General features: G+C 37.5%; 2 protein-coding genes across 4 annotated transcripts; both read left to right on the forward strand.

The window, feature by feature from the left end:
- The first annotated feature begins 251 nt into the window (after window positions 1-251).
- LOC111800555 (uncharacterized) lies at window positions 252-3051 on the forward strand. Its single transcript, XM_087126580.1, has 2 exons — window positions 252-2681; window positions 2781-3051. The coding sequence occupies exon 1, from the start codon at window positions 459-461 to the stop codon at window positions 2379-2381; it is 1923 nt and encodes a 640-aa protein (XP_086982706.1). The 5' UTR covers window positions 252-458; the 3' UTR covers window positions 2382-2681; window positions 2781-3051.
- Window positions 3052-6172: 3121 nt separating this feature from the next.
- Window positions 6173-15805, forward strand: LOC111799660 (brefeldin A-inhibited guanine nucleotide-exchange protein 2). 3 transcript variants are annotated; one of them, XM_087126220.1, is made up of 12 exons: window positions 6173-7633; window positions 8868-9185; window positions 9340-9685; window positions 9776-10198; window positions 10287-10579; window positions 10827-11100; window positions 11872-12374; window positions 12496-12817; window positions 12932-13307; window positions 13475-14160; window positions 14369-14994; window positions 15572-15805. In XM_087126220.1, exons 1-11 carry the CDS (start codon window positions 6438-6440, stop codon window positions 14984-14986), a joined length of 5355 nt encoding a protein of 1784 aa, XP_086982346.1. In that variant the 5' UTR covers window positions 6173-6437; the 3' UTR covers window positions 14987-14994; window positions 15572-15805. The 3 variants fall into 3 exon arrangements, with proteins under 3 accessions (XP_086982346.1, XP_023538860.2, XP_023538858.2); XM_023683092.2 differs by having other exon boundaries at window positions 15647-15805; XM_023683090.2 differs by lacking the exon at window positions 15572-15805 and having other exon boundaries at window positions 14369-15226.
- The last annotated feature ends 3794 nt before the right edge of the window (window positions 15806-19599 follow it).

Here is a 19599-nt window from a genome sequence, read left to right on the forward strand (position 1 = left end):
CCCTGGACGAGCATGACCGTGACACTAGTGAGGACGCCTCTCCCTAGTAGACGTAATCTAGAAGGAAAAATATAAAGAGAACAATATCTACTAGCGGTAAATTAAACAGGACAAGATTAGGGAGGGTAAATGAAAGCGGTAATAAATGTATTATAATTAATTGCATTAAAAACATAGTCTTAAAAAAGCAAAACATAGTTTAAAGGAATGTGTTATAATTAATTGAATTTTATGAACCAAAAATTCCAAAAAAATTCGAACTCCAAATCAGAACAGCAAAGCGAAACAGATAGGGATAGAGAGAAGAGATGAGAGAGAAACCCAGATAGAACAGAAGAAAGAAAACACAGTGTGAGGAGAGAGAAAGCTTCACAAAAATGACAGACGAAGCTTAGGGAGAAACCATTGCACAGAAGAATTGTTCTTCCTCGGAAAGATCCATTTCCGTTTCTTCCCTGATGAATCCGAGCAAAATTGAAGAGGATCTCTTCCATCACCACCGTCTACACGATGACCTGGACCCACTTGCGAACCAGATCATTGAATCTCAGCCATCCATTTCGAATTCGCATCACGGTGAGCCGACGTTCTCCTTGCCGGAAATCGTGCTCTTCCGGTCGCCGTCTCCGTCGTCTCCAAGCCACTCGTCATCTGAAGATTCGCCGACTCACTCCACTTGGCTGAGTCAACTCGCTCCGAACCCTACATCGACTTCTCAAAATATTCACGAACCACCTCTCTATATCTCGCCGGAGCCTCATATATCGTCTCAGTTTTACACGTTTAATCCAGAATCGCACTCGCTGATGATCCGTTGCATTCTCGAGAACCGCCTCGCGACGCCGAGTGAAATACGCCTCGCCACGTCGCGCTCCGTTCTCAAGTCGTGGCGGACGGTGTGGAAGGACCGGAACGAGGACACCGCGTATCTTACGGCGTGGAAGAGAATCCAGGACAAACTCACGGCGACGGTCGACGAAAATGGTAACGAATTTCTCTGTTTCAAGAACAATACTCAGCAATTCGTTTCACATATTAGTCAATGGCAGGACATTGTTACGAGTTTTCATGGAGATACGGATTTGAAACATTTAGGGTTGAAGGAAACCATAGAGAGAATTAAGCAGGTTTGGACTGTAGGTGCTAAATTTTATGGGATTCCTGAGAGTTACATTAGGGTTTGTGTTGCTGCTTGCCATGTTTGTAATTCAGCCTCCTCCGCGTCGGGTTCGAGGAGTAAGCGTCGGAAGTTTGAGTATACGGATACTCTGGAGGTGCCTGCAAAGGAAGTGCCTTCCAAGCTTCAACAATTGGCTGCTAAACATAAGGTGGTGCTTTGCATTAGGCAGAAGTATATTAGGTATAAGCCTTTCATGGCGGAGGTTAAGGACTATGCTTGTCATAGGGCAGGGGAGCCTGCTACAAAGAAGGCAAAGGTTTTGAAAAGAGAGCCATATGCATCAAAGAGATGCGGGTGTGGATTCCGAATTCGGGCCATTGTACCTATTACCAATTACAATGACAAGGACAAGACCTTTGTGTATCTGGATGAGGGTATGGCGGTGTTTAAGTTGTATGCTGTGCATTCGGGGCATGAGCCCGGGCCACTGGATGGAAATGCGAGAATTATGCATCGAGTGATCGGACACAAAGGTGGCCTGTTAATGGATCGTGATACAGTGTATGGGGTGACTGATGAAATGGAAACTGAAGGATTTAGATTGATGGGGAAGGATGAGGGAGATTTGCAGCTTTCAATCTTTCAGCAGGTGCATGAGGTGAGAAATGAGCTCGACTTGTTAGAAGGGAAACTTACGAAGGTCCCACACGAGCTATTGGGTTCAGTGTCTCGTGATTTGTTTGATGTTTTAAATAAACTTAGGAGTATAAGGGAAGAGAAATTGGAGCCAATCGAGTTGCTTGCAGATAAGCCTCATTCAGACGACGTGTTAGATGGGGAGAATGATTTGGCACATTGGAGCAATCACCATCACGAACGTTTATATGGGGATGGCAAAGATGGTGAATTGATCGAGGACAACGTAGACAGTTTTGGCCACTCCCTGCGGGACGTTGTTCCTTGGGAGGACCATATGAGGACCGACTGTAGAAATCCGAAAGAACTGACAAGCGACCCTTGCAAACCCGAAAGATGGTTTAAATGCACTGACTTTAACGATAAAAACATTCTCGGCTGTGAGGATACAAAACTCATCAAGCCCATGAGACACGACGAGAGCATGGTGGCAGATGTAGGTCTTGTCGGTATTCATGTCGACGGATTTTACCCCGAGAACCCTAAATGGTATGATTCTCCTTGTGATCTAGACTCTAATGCAGATTGTGGAGATAGTGGATTTAAGCACGGGGAAATCGTTTAAGCTCTCGAAGAGCCCCGTGACCTTCTCTAGTATAGTCATGAGCTTATAGTTCTCTCACTTGCACATTCCCTCTGCTGGAATCGGGACGGGGGACTGTAAATTATGTATACAGGAGATCGAAGCCTCAAGTGAGCATTCTGGCATCCTTGTTCAATGTATTTTTGTAAAGTTTGGCTAACTGATTACTCTACACAGACTCTACTCAACAGTATTTGTTACCCCTGGTCTGGGCCTTCAAATTTTTTTGATACCACTGACCATTTCTATCCAATCTCGTTCCGTTACTTATTCGGATACGTGGTAATATTTTTATTTCTTTTTTCTCTTTTAGCTCTTTTCGATATGCTTTGTCACACATTACTTTGTGCATTTCTGCACTTTCTGCTCTCTATATTCCAGTGATCGATAACTCGAGACGTTCGATTCTCTTATGTATACTTCATGGTGGGCTGGCTTTAGATGCAGGATGTATAGGCTGCTATCTGTACAAATCTCTGGTCTCTCCCCTCCACTAGAAGAACGAGTGGGAGAGCTCTGTGATGTGTTGACATTTTATTTAAATGTTCTTCAGAATTATCACTATTTTGTTTATGTTAGATGTAAAGAGGATTCTTATGCATTCCATTGAATCTGTAAGCATCAATGACTATATGCTTGAATTTAGCTTTTACATCGAATCTTGGCTGTTCGAGTTATGAGGTCAGCTGTTCTGAATTTTGTGTTTATAGCTACTTGTTTGATAATCCATGTCCTTGTTTGAAGAGGGTTTTGTCTATATAAATGTTGTCCTTAGCTCGGAGTTCGGTTCCCTACCTGTTTTCCAGTGAGTTTACGACCACTTTAGAACGCCATTGCTTTCGTTCCACAGTCATGACCCTTGAAGACTTCCTTCGTTACCTTTTATGTCGCATATTGAGATATATGAGCTTTCTGAGTGCATTTGTGTGTGTCCTGTCTCTGATGATCGGTAGCCATTGACGTCGGATTCCTTATTTGCTGTTTCGTTTTAATCTTATGAACAGGGCTTCTTATTGACTACACAATTTTCCACTTAAATCTTGTAAGAATGTCTGTCTTAGATGGCTCTCTGTTCAGTTCCAACATGGAGACATGAATGTTGCTTCGTCTTGATTCATAAAAAACATCGAATTTCGTTGTTCTTTGCACATTATTCTGTTAATATCTTAAGCAGGAGTTCAACCAGCCCGATATCCAACGTCGTCGGGTTTTGAAGGATGGCTGTAAGCTGCGAGCAGCTGATGAGGCATGTTTCTCTTGGGGTTGATTACGATCGGGACGAAAGAACCAAGTTTCAACCCTGGCTAGCCAAGATTTACTGAAGCATTTCTGGCAAGGTTTGTTTGTGGTTAATGATTTCCTCTTTTGCAGCTGAAATCAAAGAATCCAGCCTTGAGTATTCAAGTCAAGTGACCCAATGGTGCTTTTATTTCAATATCATCAGCTGGCTTCAGGTTGGTTTGAATGCTTATATTACATTATTTCATCACTACTTTGGTTACATTTCTTTTTCTTTGTTGGAATTCTTTGATATTCTAGCATTTTTCTCTAAAATGTTTTCACTGAGGATTCGATATGGTCATGAACGATCGTTCCCGATCGTAAATGGAAACCGAAAACAATTTATGAGTGATCTTGTTTGTTCCATTTGATGCAAAGTGAAATCAGAATTTGTTTTGGTCAATTTATTTAGATTCTCTACTAGATGTCAAAATCAAAGAATCTTGTTCTTGTTCGAGTTGAGTTCTAAATTTATTTCGTGCTTGGATTATTATTTCGTTTGTGTTATTTTTTCGAATGATTTCTTAGAAAATATTAGCTTCATATATTCCCGATTTGACATTTTTTTCATTAATGAATCCTTGTGTCGACTCTCGTCTATTTAGTGGTTTTTTCTTTAACCAGTTAGTGTCACTCGTCTTACATTGATTAGTTTAGGTTACTCACTTTCGTTTTCAACGGGTGAATGTATCTTCTAAGATAAGTTGATTGATACCTACCATCATATGATCGTAAGTCTAATTGCTACCTAGGTATAAAAGTCGTTCACGACATTGTTTTTATCAATGTTTTCATCTATAGTTCTCATTGACGATTCCAGTTTTTCAAATTTTTTTGCATACGTTTTATATTATCATTTTCACGTTCATATATAATTCAATATATTTATATTTTACTGAAAGTTCTTACCTTTCTCATTATGGTAATTTGTTGAAGAGTTTTGTATCTACTTTATTATAGAGTAAATTTGAAATTATGCCAAAATTCAACTTTTTATTTTTATTTATTTATTTATTTATTTTTATGAAGTTCTTTTTGATCCAAATAAAATCACACAGAATTTACATATATTAGCTACTGTGTTGAATTTCTTTTAAATAAAATTCATGGCATTAATAAATATTTAATCATTTATAGATTTATGGACGTGTTTGAGTTTCAACCTCCCTCTAAACTCGATCTATTTTTTGATTTACTAACATTGTGTCATAATTGCACTCTTACAACAACGGGACAATGATTATGCAATACTTGTTCTAACTGAGTGAGTAAGGGACAATGATTATGTAATACTTGTTCTAACTTAGTGAGTAAGTTAGCTGTGCAAAATCGAACTTTGTAGACAATTCGAACGTGTGGTTGAATCTCGAGTCACATTTGGCATAAAATATTTTATAAAACGTGAGCAATGAATGCATTGGAAACAGTTAGAGAGATAGAAGTGTTATAGGTTAAAAGTGAGTAAGTAACAACTACGCTTTTGATAACATATATAATCAGGGTAGAAAAAATTGACGATTAGTCATATCTCCATAGTCTTGGAGGGTGTAGACATGATGTTGATGAACAGTAATACACCCTACATCGACATAACAAGAATATTAAAGAGGGGTTTGGAACGGACATATGACCATAGACAATACGTCATGGACGAGTATGACTGGGACATTCGACACAATTGCAAACAACACGTCTTGGACAAGCATGAGAGAGCAGCTTGCAACGACACCTCACAAACTTCTCATTGAGGCAATACCATCCTATAGGCAAACATTTCAAGTGTTTGGATGCTCGAATCGGTGTGATCTGAGTGAAAGTAAGTAGAGTCACCTCCCGTCTTATTACCCATACCTTTGATCCTCTCCAGGTTAATCCCAAACCAGTGTTTAATCAGGATAGGAATTATAATCTTAGTTCTTGCTATTAACGAGTATGTTTCGCCATATAACCTTAATTCATCCTAAAACTCTAAGTGACAATCTTTATTAGAGCGTCTCGCTTGAAGAATACAAATAATTATAGCCGTAGAGATAAAACCATCAATATCTGATGATATAGCTATAAATACATTCAATACTAATCTATATTAGCTCGTATGAAGCAATATTAACAATAATTTCATAATTTTAGAAACTAAATAAAAACAATCAAGGTGGGATAGCGCCAATCTTAGATAAAGAGCGAACTAGTAAAAACACAAAATTAAGAGGGGCGTTTATGTCATTTGGACAAATTACTATTTATTTATCCGTATAAATTTATAATAATTCATGAGTAATATTAATCCAAGATTGAATTTCCTTTCCCGAGCTACCCGTCGATCGGAGCAGTTAAAAACACGCCATTAGAATTTTTATTCCGAAAAACCCCAAGAAAATGAGCGTTATTTCAACGTTCTTAAGGTCTCTTCGGTAAATTTAAAGGGCTTATTAATAATTTCACACCGAAAATTAAGCTAAATCTAAGACGGCCGAAGCGCGATCTAAATCTCAACCCCTCCCTTCCCCATTTCCACGATCTCTCTCTCTCTCTCTCTCTCTCTCTCTCTCTCTCTCCCTTTCTGATACAGAGAGAATACCATCTCCGGGCCGGCGACGTTATCGGCGGCGATTTGCGATCTAATCCGACAAACTCAAATTCCGTCATTGCCGGAGCAGGTAACATTCCGGTGACCAGAGTTGAAGCTAAAACCCTAACAATTGTTCGTTTCTAGTTAGATCCTGACTAGCTTGTCCGGATCTTACAAACTCGGTGGGAATGGCTTCTTCGGAAGCCGCTTCCCGTCTGAGCCTGGTCATATCCCCAGCTCTTGAGAAGATCATTAAGAATGCGTCGTGGCGGAAGCATTCCAAGCTCGCACATGAGTGCAAATCTGTTCTTGAACGCTTCACGTCCTCTTCGAAAGCTTCTTCTCCATCTTCTCCGTCATCTCCTACTGGTTCCGAAGCGGAAGGCTCTCTTCCTGGGCCACTCAACGATGGCGGTCCGATTGAATATTCGCTTGTCGAGTCAGAGTCCATTCTTAGCCCTCTTATGAATGCTTCATCCTCGGGAGTTCTTAAGATAGCTGATCCAGCAGTTGATTGCATTCAGAAGTTGATTGCGCATGGTTATTTGCGTGGCGAGGCTGACCCCAGCGGGGGCGCTGAGGGGAAACTACTGGCGAAGCTGATCGAATCGGTGTGCAAATGTCATGATTTAGGTGATGATGCTCTCGAGCTTTTGGTGCTCAAGGCACTGTTATCGGCTGTCACGTCGATCTCGTTACGAATTCACGGGGATTGTTTGCTTCAGATTGTTAAGACTTGTTACGATATCTACTTGGATAGTAAGAATGTGGTTAATCAAACTACAGCAAAAGCATCATTGATTCAAATGCTAGTGATCGTGTTTCGGAGAATGGAGGCAGATTCGTCTACAGTTCCGGTTCAGCCAATTGTTGTTGCGGAATTGATGGAACCAGTTGAGAAAGCGGACGCCGATGGGTCGATGACACAGTTCGTACAAGGGTTCATCACGAAAATTATGCAGGACATTGACGGGGTTTTGAATCCGGCCATACCAGGTAAGGTTTCCATAGGTGCACACGATGGTGCATTTGAGACTACTACGGTAGAAACAACGAATCCTGCTGATTTGCTGGATTCAACTGACAAGGATATGTTGGACGCAAAGTATTGGGAGATTAGTATGTACAAAACGGCATTGGAGGGAAGAAAAGGGGAGTTGGCAGATGGGGAGGGTGAGAGAGATGATGATTTGGAAGTTCAGATTGGTAATAAGCTGAGGAGGGATGCATTCTTAGTGTTTAGAGCTCTTTGTAAGTTATCCATGAAGACACCACCAAAGGAGGCAATGGCAGATCCGCAGTTAATGAAGGGGAAGATCGTCGCATTGGAATTGTTGAAAATTTTGCTGGAAAATGCTGGTGCTGTTTTTAGAACGAGTGAGAGGTATTCTGTGTTCTACATCATCCTTATAATTGGAAACTGCATTTTCTCGACATATATTTGCATGTGTCAATTTTTGAATCTTCAGCAGCCGTTGCTTCTGGTCAAATAATCATGCTTTTATGTGACTGGTCATATATGTGATTTTTCCCTACATAATTAACAAATATGTTATTTAGAGAAGGATTGGCTGAACAGTGACGGATAGATTTTGGGCTTTGAATGGTTTACTAATTTATTATTAAAGAGATTGGATTATGGGAAGGTTGTCCTAGTTAACTGGTCGGCAATGTTGTATCCTTTCACCTTTGTGAGGAGCAATGGAGTGCCTCGATCATCTTTTGTGGTCATGGGATTATGCTCTGGCAATCTGGATTTGTTTAGTTCAGACCTTTAGTATTAGCATGATTCAGCCTAGAGTTCTCAGTTCTATGTTTGAGGAGTTATTGCAGCATTCACCCTTTAGTAAAAAGGGTTGTTTTTCTTGTGGGTAGCTGGCATTTATGATATGCTATGAGTCTTTGGGGAGAGAGGAACATTAGAGTGTTTAGATCTGTGGAACGGTGTGTTTTCTAGAGAGGAAGTTTGGTCTCTTGTTAGTTTTCATACCTCTCTCTGGCTTTGGTTGGTAAGGACCTCTATAGATATCTGTCAGAGTTCATTTTGTTTGACTAGAGCCCTGTTCTTTATTTCGACTCCTTTTGAAGTTGATTTTTTTTGTATGCCCGATGTATTTTTTCATTTTTGCAAAATGAAAGCTCGGTTTTCTCCGGTTAGTTTGCCTCTTTCTCAATTATGACTTCTTGTATTGAACTCTCGAGCCTTCTGGTACCTTTTTTCACTAAATCTCTTTTTTCTCATTTGTCTAAACCAACCCTCCTCATATATTTACCTGGCTCTGGAAGACTAAAATATGAAAATCAGGTTATCTTGGGAAGGCTAAATTCCATAACTTTGTCTAAAGATTTTCTTCCTTGGTTCTAGGTCCTTTATGGCACATGTTATGAAGGAGGCCGGTGTAGGATCTAGACCACTTGCATTGGAGCTGTTCCTTAGAGTAGATGAAAGATGAATTTGTGGCAGATTATCCCCTCTGATATTAGTCTTCTTTGATTGATGTCCTTGTTATTGCTTTTTGATGAACTTCCTTTCTCACATGCAAAAAGTATATTTTAGATCTTACCATTTTGTACTTCTGTTGGCAAGATATTAGTACTAAAAAATGTGTATGCAACAGGTTTCTTGGTGCGATTAAGCAGTATTTGTGTCTTTCATTGTTGAAGAACAGCGCTTCAACTCTTATGATCATATTTCAGCTATCGTGCTCCATTTTCATCAGTCTGGTATCACGATTTAGAGCTGGTTTGAAAGCAGAGATTGGAGTATTTTTCCCTATGATTGTTCTGAGAGTTTTGGAAAATGTTGCTCAACCAAACTTTCAACAGAAGATGATAGTGCTTCGATTTGTTGAAAAGCTGTGCGTTGATTCCCAAATATTGGTGGATATTTTTATTAATTATGATTGTGATGTCAATTCATCCAACATATTTGAGAGGTAGGTCTGCAACTTTTCAGAAATTATGCTTGGTAAAGCAATAAGAATTTTCATTTTGATTGTGGGTTTCCTAAAATTCTTTTTCATTTGGTCTTTAAAATTTGACAGCCAACTTTTTTAGAAGTTTATTTATCCTGATACCTGATCCTTTCAGAATGGTCAATGGACTTCTTAAGACTGCTCAAGGTGTCCCTCCTGGTGTAGCAACTACACTGTTGCCACCTCAGGAGTCGACAATGAAACTTGAATCTATGAAGTGCTTAGTTGCTATCTTGAAGTCAATGGGAGACTGGTTGAATAAGCAGCTAAGGATTCCGGATCCTCATTCCACCAAAAAAATTGAAGTGGCTGAAAACAGCTCTGAAGCTGTTAGTGTTCCAATGTCAAATGGCACTTCTGACGAGCACGGTGAAGGATCAGATTCCCATTCTGAAGTTTCTACCGAGTCTTCTGAAGTTTTGACGATAGAGCAACGCCGTGCCTACAAACTTGAACTCCAGGTAAGCTGTCGCTCTGTCTTTTGTTGCAATGTAAATCTTTTTGATGTTATCGTCCTAACTATTGTGGAACTACATGATGATTTGTGGCAGGAAGGTATATCACTTTTTAACCGCAAACCGAAGAAAGGAATTGAATTTCTTATCAATGCTAATAAGGTGGGAAGTTCACCTGAAGAGATAGCTGCATTTCTTAAAGATGCATCTGGTTTGGACAAGGCACTGATTGGTGATTATTTAGGGGAGAGAGAAGACTTATCACTTAAAGTAATGCATGCGTATGTGGATTCCTTTGACTTTCGAGGGTTGGAGTTTGATGAGGCTATTAGAGTATTTCTTAAAGGTTTTCGGTTGCCTGGTGAGGCACAGAAGATTGATCGTATTATGGAAAAGTTTGCTGAGCGTTATTGCAAATGTAATCCAAAAGCTTTTATAAGTGCTGACACGGCCTATGTTCTTGCCTACTCTGTGATATTGCTTAATACTGATGCCCATAACCCGATGGTGAAGAACAAGGTCAGACCATTATCTCTGATAATCTGGTTGATGTTAAAGACAAAATGCGGATATATTGCTCATTTTTTTTTTGCTGATAAATACGCAGATGTCTGCCGAAGATTTCATTAGAAATAATCGTGGCATTGATGATGGTAAAGATTTGCCCGAGGAGTATTTGAAATCATTATATGAAAGGATATCAAGAAATGAGATTAAAATGAAGGATGATGAATTGGCTCCTCAACAGAAACAGTCTACAAACTCCAACAAACTCTTGGGCTTCGACAGTATCCTAAACATTGTGATTCGTAAGCGAGGTGAGGACCAGAACATGGAAACCAGTGATGATCTTATCAGGCATATGCAAGAGCAATTTAAAGAGAAGGCTCGCAAGACTGAGTAAGATCGAATGGCTTTGCATGAAATATTCACTGCTATACTTCTTTTTTCTGATTTTTTGTTTTATATTATCTGCATACAAAACTGAATTTAAGGTGTGTTTTGATCTATGGATATTTGTAATTCCTTTCATCTCTATATTCTATCTAGAAAATAATGTTTCCCTTCAAAAGTTATAGGCTTCATTAAAGTTCCTTTGAAGCGTGATTTTGGTTGCTTCATAATAGAAAATTCTTGTCTTTTTTAGGTCAGTTTATTATGCAGCCACAGATGTTGTCATTCTTAGATTTATGATTGAGGTATGCTGGGCTCCTATGCTGGCTGCCTTCAGTGTTCCACTTGACCGAAGTGATGATGATGTTGTAATAGCTTTATGTCTTGAAGGCTTTCAATACGCTATCCATGTTACTGCAGTAATGTCCATGAAGACTCACAGAGATGCCTTTGTGACTTCACTTGCAAAGTTTACCTCCCTCCACTCTCCTGCTGATATCAAACAAAAAAATATTGATGCAATTAAGGTTGGTTTTTGTGTGCCCTGTCTTCTGTTTTTACTTTTGTTATCAGGATACGGGTGCGATACTCCTTGTATTACTTATGTTCATGGCTCACCCTCTACTAATCTCTAAAGAGGATATGTTCATTCCAAAACTAGCTTCAGGAGGAGAGAATCTTCAAATATCCCAATCCCTCACCGCTAGACTGCCCTTTGGCTACTTTTTGGAGTTTAAATCATATAGTTTGAATAATCGGTCCCTCGCTGCAATGAGGTGATACCTCGATGTAGTTAATGGAGTCAAAAAGTCTCCACCAGAAAGGATGGCTTGTAGTTGGCGATGCTGTCACTCTACCTCTCTATGTATTAGTAGCCCACAAGTGATATAAACCACGAAACAGGCCATTGGTTGGGTATAGGATCCTCACCGGTACAGCTGGTCATAGAACCATAATGAACCCCCTTGCACATAGTAGGACAGACTTTATGCATTATTGATACAGGAGAACAAATTCCGGCCTAATATGAAGGAAGGTGATAACGTGAGTTCACCTAACGTGAGTTCCTGCAGCCTCAGTAATAAACCCAACTACTTTGGGGTGGATATTCTGCTGAATCTTGCCTTTATCATTAGGTGATAAACAATAATCAATGTCTCAACTAGTTTATTTTGCTTAGACAAAGTGTTTAGTATAGAATGTCTTCTGGAAAATATTTCTGAGTGAACTGTTATTAACTTTTTGTACTTTATGGAATATGTATCTGTCTCTGAAGGTGTTATCTGAAATTTCAATAGGCAATAGTTAAGATAGCAGACGAGGAGGGGAATTTTTTACAAGAAGCATGGGAACATATCTTGACATGTGTTTCTCGCTTTGAGCATTTACATCTCCTGGGTGAGGGTGCTCCTCCAGATGCCACTTTCTTTGCTTTTCCTCAAAATGAGTCTGAAAAGTCAAAGCAAACCAAGGGTACGATGCTTCCATTACTGAAAAAGAAAGGACTTGGGAGGATTCAATATGCAGCAGCTGCGGTGATGAGGGGTTCATATGATAGTGCTGGTATAACCGGCAATGCTTCTGGAGTCACATCAGAACAGATGAACAATTTAGTTTCTAATCTAAACATGTTGGAACAAGTTGGAAGCTCTGAAATGAACCGCATCTTCACAAGGAGTCAAAAGTTAAACAGTGAAGCTATTGTGGACTTTGTTAAGGCCCTTTGCAAGGTTTCTGTGGAGGAGTTGCGTTCCACATCTGATCCTCGTGTCTTCAGCCTTACAAAAATTGTTGAGATTGCGTATGCACTTTTTCCCTGTTCATTTTCTGCAAATCTCAGTTTTTTTTTTAATTCGTGCTTAATGATTAGCACAAATTTGTTTATTTATGGAATTCATGATGAATTTGGTCCAACATTTCAGGCACTATAACATGAACCGCATCCGGCTTGTATGGTCGAGCATCTGGCATGTACTTTCTGATTTCTTTGTGACCATTGGATGCTCTGAAAACCTTTCAATTGCAATATTTGCAATGGATTCCTTACGTCAACTGTCTATGAAATTCTTAGACCGGGAAGAGCTGGCTAATTACAACTTCCAGAATGAATTTATGAAGCCTTTTGTCATTGTAATGCGTAAGAGTAGCGCTGTTGAGATTCGAGAATTGATTATTAGATGCGTCTCTCAGATGGTCTTGTCTCGAGTTAATAACGTTAAATCCGGATGGAAGAGCATGTTCATGGTATGAAAAGCCTATATGAACTTCATCCTAGTTTTTATTCTATTTTTTTCATGACTTGAAAGTTTCTCATCATCTGGTCACTTCTTGAGGAATTGCTGTTTTTTCTTTATTCAGGTTTTCACTACAGCCGCTTATGATGACCACAAGAATATTGTTCTTCTGGCCTTTGAAATAATTGAAAAGATCATACGAGACTATTTTCCATACATTACGGAGACCGAAACAACCACCTTTACAGATTGTGTGAATTGCCTAATCGCATTTACCAATAATCGGTTCAACAAAGATATTAGCCTCAATGCCATTGCTTTTCTACGTTTCTGTGCAACCAAACTTGCTGAAGGAGATCTTGGATTCTCTTCAAGAAACAAGGACAAGGAGCTCGCTGGAAGAGGTTCTCTTTCACCTCGGAGAGCAAAAGATAGCAAACATGATGCAGAGATGACTGACAAAGACAACCATCTCTATTTCTGGTTCCCTTTGTTAGCTGGTAATGACGCTGCTCAATTTGCCTCTTATTTAAACTGCCAAACATTTGTATGCAGACAATATACCGATATAAACTTTTTCTTTTAAACAAAGGGGAAACCAAACTTGATTTTGCTAGAGTAACTTTACTTCTAATGACACTCATATATTTTGTTTCTGACTTTGCAGGCTTGTCAGAACTTAGCTTTGATCCCAGGCCTGAGATCCGGAAAAGTGCCTTACAAGTGTTGTTTGATACCTTACGCAAGCATGGTCACCTTTTCTCCTTACCATTGTGGGAACGGGTTTTTGAGTCTGTTCTGTTTCCTATATTTGATTATGTCCGACATGCTATCGATCCATCGAGTGCAAGTTCATCAGAGCAGGGAATGGACAGCGAGAATGGTGAACTTGATCAAGATGCCTGGTTATACGAAACTTGTACCTTGGCTCTACAACTAGTTGTTGATCTTTTTGTCAAATTTTATAGCACTGTCAATCCCCTTCTGAAGAAAGTGTTGACACTTCTGGTTAGCTTTATTAAGCGTCCTCACCAAAGTCTTGCTGGCATTGGTATTGCTGCATTTGTTCGCTTGATGAGCAATGCTGGGGATTTATTTTCCGAGGAGAAGTGGCAAGAAGTGGTTTTCTCATTAAAAGAAGCAACAACTGCGACGCTTCCCGATTTCACTTTCCTTGTCGATTCTGATTCTACAATAAGGAGCCATAGAATTGAGTTGAAGGGAGAGGGTAATGCAGAGTCTAATAGTTCTGAATTGCCTTACGACGATTCGGAAAGCCTGACCGTGCAACATGTTTACACTTCAATATCTGATGCCAAGTGTCGAGCTGCTGTTCAGCTTTTATTGATCCAGGTAGGTTTCATAGGCTTACCCGTCTCTGTCTTTATGGTAATACATGTGATTCTTTGATATTTTAGTCTCAAGGAGTCGAATATAGTATTGGTAGGTAATGTAGCTTGCTTTAAAACTGGAGAAGCTTCTAATTTGTTGATATGCAACTTTTCTGCTGTTTTGGATTCCTATCAATGAAATCTGACAGTTATCTTGTAAAATTTGGCAGGCAGTTATGGAGATATACAATATGTATCGGTCTCACCTTTCAACTAAAAACGTGTTGGTCCTATTCGACGCTTTGCACAGTGTAGCATCTCATGCACATAACATTAATGCCAGTTCGGCCATACGTTCTAAGCTACAAGAGTTTGCCTCCATAACACAAATGCAAGACCCCCCACTGTTACGACTCGAAAACGAGTCTTACCAAATATGCCTCACTTTTGTACAAAACCTAATTGTGGATGGACCTCATGATTATGAGGAAGCAGAGGTCGAATCATGCCTTACTAAACTTTGTCACGAGGTGTTGCAGTTCTATATCGAAACAGCACGGTATGGGAATGTGGCTGAAGCATCAGTTAGTAGTGGCACACAACCACATTGGCCAATTCCTTTAGGCTCTGGCAAGCGAAGGGAATTAGCTGCTCGGGCGCCTCTTATCGTAGCAATCCTTCAGGCCATTTGTAACCTAAACGAGGCTTCATTCGAGAAGAACTTGGCTGGCTTCTTCCCATTATTGTCTAGCTTGATAAGCTGTGAACATGGCTCAAATGAGGTCCAGGTAGCTCTCAGTGATATGCTCAGTACTACAGTCGGTCCCATTTTGCTTCGGTCTTGTTGATCTTCTTGGTAAGTCCAGCCCTCACATTTTGAAATGTATGATAAAATCTTTATTGAATCCTTATAGTCCCTTTTTTGTTTACTCCAGAAGATTTTTGGTTACATTTTCTTGCTTCATTTACCCACACCATAAGCTTAGTCTCGTAGCATAAAGATGTAGGGATGGTTTTGAATTTTTGTTAGTATTTCTGAACCGCATTGCATCTAAATTTATTCTGGAGAGTCACCTCTCCATTCAGAATTCATGGTAGTATAATTTCTTGGTATGTTCATACATTCATAAATACATACGTACGTACATGCATGCATACATACATATATTACATGTATATATTGTTAGAAATCACGACTCTCCACAATGGTATGATATTGTCCACTTTGAGCATAAACTCTCACGGCTTTGCTTTGAGCTTCCCCAAAAGATCTCATACTAATGGAGATAGTATTCTTCACTTATAAACCCGTGATCTTCCACTAAATTAACCAACGTGGGACTCACACTCCCAATAATCCTCAACATTATGTATGTATACTATAAGAAATTAGTTTTATTATAAGCTGTGAAACTGCATGTTCAATGACGCAGGAGATGTCTCAATTTTATGCTGAAGTGCTGATGTATATTTGGGACGTTAATTTGGTAATGTTTATCTGTTTACAGTGCAGAGCAAAAGGGGCGGAGGTATCCTTTCCTATACTTCCCTACAAATATTAAGATTTTAAACCCTTTTCCCCCCAAATTTTTAGTATGAAAATATTCCATATGTATATAAAAAGGTTCCAAGGTAAAATTTTACCTGGAGGTTTCTCGGGCGAAGAATTTTCCATTTGAGGAATGGTTGGGTTGAATTGGGTCGAGTTTTTTTTTTTTTTTTTCTTTTTCTTTCTTCTAGGTTTAGTTTCGGGTTAATTTATATATATATCTATATATATTCTGGTTAATTTCATTAGAAAGTAAGATATTTGATAAGTACACTTTACTCTTAAATTTTGGTTGAAAATCTAAATTTGCGTTTAGATTAGAGATAAGTAATAAACATGATCATTTCATTAACATAAGAGATTATATATACCATATAACTCCAAATCAATCACTTTCCCTCCACATGGTACAAGTCAAATCATTTTATTTGTAGTCTTGTTGTCTAAATTATATAAACGATCGTTCGAAATTATTATTAAAATAGAAATGTTTTAGAATTTTGAATGAAAATTGGGATATATAATGGTGCAACGGTAACATAGAGTGATGATTCTATGTTCTAGTTTTCGTTTTGGAACCTTTATAAAATATTAAAGGTAATATTACTAAGAAAATATATATTATATTTTAAAAAATTAAAAAGTATATATATATATATATATATATTTTAATAAATTTGGTTTTATAAATGAAGCTATTCTCTTTACCTCATTCTCTCAAAATTTTATGAGATGATGTTCACTTTAAAACACAAAGAGATTTAATATTATATTTACATAAATCCAATATCGAGTTGATATTTAATATAATAATTATGAATAAATATAGAATTTTCTATTAAATACATTAAGTAAATTAATTCATAAAATAAATAGAATTAAGATCTCCCAAAAGTTTGATTTCCATTTACATTCTTTATTATTAATAACTTCTCTTAAAACGGTATGTTCCTTATACTTAATTGTTTCCAACAAGAAAAAAAGAGTTGAGGAGAGATCAAACAGCCAAATTGTACCTTATATATTATTTTATTAGTTAAATTACAACTTTACCCTTTAAATTAATTTTTCAATTATGTCTCCTAATTAAATTTGTCAATTTTTAAAAGTGAATATACTAAATAGTATTAAAAGTTCGAGAACTAATTGTAATATATATTTTTTTTTATCGATTTTTGTTTCAGATTAACAATATATGTAGAGTAAAAAAAAGAAATAAGTATATTAAACTTTGACTTTTTAACTTTGTTTATGGAGATAAATATCTTAAAATTTTGACTTTCTTTATTCAAATAAACGTCTTATCCAATTAAACTATATTTAAACGGACTAAAAAATTAGGGGAAATTTGAAAATGAGCACTCTCTCTCTCTAAATTGTCTCTCTAGAAATGAGGAGAGGGAGAGAGGGATAGGTGGGAGGGTGTCAGCGCCATCCCCGGGGGGTCACTGATGATGATGAGTGAGAATGGGAACTGGGAATTGGCAGTTGCATGCTGTGTTTTTTTGTGTAAGTTTCTTCATTGCCTTTGCCCACACTTACCGGTTGCCCATTCAACCAACAACCCTCTTGGGCTTTGCGCGCAGTCAAACTCTCTTTTTTAAGCTTTTAATTCTTTCCCTCCCCCACCCCCCCCCCCCCCCCATTTTTTTTTTTTTTTTTTTTAAATTTTAATTTTTCACAAAATGCTTTTTTTTTTTTTTTTTTTTTTTTTTAATAGCGTAAAATGCAATCAAAATTAAAAAAAAAAAAAAAAAAAATAGAGATTCAGTTTATTTTTTTAACTAAAAAATAAAATTGCTTTGCTTATTGATTAAGCCGAAATGCATAAGAGCGCGTGTATGAAACGCGCTAAATGAGTAGATGAGAGGGAGGGAAAGAGGCAGTGATAGGCACGCGCCAATAAGTATAGAGGGGGGTGGGACCCACGGGGAGCGCAATTCCCGAGGACCCCACACGTGCTCCTCCTTATCTGAGTGCATGCCCTTAATTCCGCAGATTCCTGCCACCTAAACAACAACCAACTTTCTTACCTTTTTACCCCTCTCATTTTTATGTCTCCATAAATTATTTTTTATTTTTTTAATAATAATAAATCATATATATATATATATATATATATATATATATATGTATATATATGTATATATAATTCTCTTTGTTTTTCATTTTTTTTTAATAATAATAATAATAATTTATAATTAAAATAAATATTTGAAATTAGGCTTATATATATTGTTATGTATAAATTTTTATATTCAATTATATTGTAATGATCTAGATCTACTGCTGGTAGATATTGTTCTTTTTTTGCTTTCCCTTTCGGGCTTCCTCTCAAGGCTTTAAAATGCGTTTACTAGGGGAAGGTTTCTACACTAAGGGTGATTTGTTCTCCTCCCCAACCAATGTGGGACATCGTGCTAGCGGTGGATCTGGGTCATTACAAATGGTATCAGAGCCAGTCACTGAATGATGTGTCAGCCTTCTCGCTGTTCCCCCAAAGGGGTAGACACGAGGCGATGTGCCAATAAGAACGCTGGATCCCAAAGGGGGGTGGATTGTGATGTCCCACATTGGTTGGGGAGGAGGACAAATCACCGTATATAAAGGTGTGGAAATCTTCCGTTAGTAGACGCATTTTAAAGTCTTGAAGGGAAGCTCGAGAGGAAAAGTCTAAAGAAAACAATATTCGCTAGTGGTAAAGGTTGTACCAAACATTGAATAGTTAATAATTTAATTATGGGATTAGCATGAAATTAATTATATTAATATGGTTGTATTGATGAATAGATTTTAGAGACAAAAAGACATTATTGAGGGAAGAGAGAAAACATGGGATGTTGGGGCCAATAGAGAAATATATATATTATATATATATATATATATTTAATAAATATTTAATAAATATTAAATATAATTGAATTGATTGTGGTGTAAGAGTGAGGGAAGAAGAGAGGGAGAAAGAGGGATGGGGTGGGACCCACTTCCCACCGCCCATGCGCATGCTTTTCTCTAACCCATTCCTTTGCCCTAATTCTAATCTATTTTAATCTCCCTTTAAACTCGACCATCTCTTATTCAACTTGAGTATAGTTCAATTAATATATATTGTTGGATGATGGAAGTCCCACATCGGCTAATTAGGGAATGATCATGAATTTAGAAGTGAGGAATACCAACTTCATTGGTATGAGGCCTTTTAGGAAGCCCAAAGCAAAGCCATAAGAGCTTATACTCAAAGTGGACAATATCATACCATTGTGGAGAGTCGTGTTCGTCTAACATATATATATATATATATATATATATATATATATATTTTTTACGTGTTATAATTCTTTCACAATTGCACTAAAGGAAATTACGAAGAATTCACGTTGATATATTTTTCGAAGAATAAAAAAGAATTGTATTAAGATATAAACGTTCTCTCTCAATTTTTTTTTTTTTTTTTTTGTAACAATGTGACCTTTAATTTTCAATTTTGTTTTAAATTTTTAATCAATTATTTCGTTTATAGTTAAGAAATGTCGGGTTTTTTTTTTAATATTGTAATTCAAATAATAGTCGACAATTTAAAGACGAGACATACAATTTTATCGACTAGAGATAATACCTCGCATGACATTAGATTATATTCTCACAAAATATTTCATATTTCATCTTATTAAAAAATAATAATAATTTTAAATATTACTTCATCAAGAGTTACATGCATAGCCATTAGAATTTTAAATTTATATATCTAAAAAAAAAACCTTTAGTTACCAAAGATATTGCATGAAATAAATATTTTAGTTATTTTCCGTTTCTTAACTGTTAATATCTCCGAAAATAGTGAAAAACATCGAAATTTTAAGACATCAGCCTCTTCTTAAGTAGTTGTATCAGCTTCAGATTTTAAAATATATA

The sequence above is a fragment of the Cucurbita pepo genome, chromosome 8, assembly GCF_057944985.1.
Source record: "Cucurbita pepo subsp. pepo isolate OVF chromosome 8, ASM5794498v1, whole genome shotgun sequence".
NCBI classification, from domain to species: Eukaryota; Viridiplantae; Streptophyta; class Magnoliopsida; order Cucurbitales; family Cucurbitaceae; genus Cucurbita; species Cucurbita pepo.

Coding starts and splice junctions, on each gene's coding strand:
- LOC111799660 (XM_087126220.1), top strand. CDS start 6,438: ATGGCTTCTTCGGAAGCCGCTTCCCGTCTGAGCCTGGTCATATCCCCA. Junction 13,308..13,474: donor CTGGTTCCCTTTGTTAGCTG/GTAATGACGCTG, acceptor CTGACTTTGCAG/GCTTGTCAGAACTTAGCTTT. Junction 14,161..14,368: donor TTCAGCTTTTATTGATCCAG/GTAGGTTTCATA, acceptor AAAATTTGGCAG/GCAGTTATGGAGATATACAA.
- LOC111800555 (XM_087126580.1), top strand. CDS start 459: ATGAATCCGAGCAAAATTGAAGAGGATCTCTTCCATCACCACCGTCTA.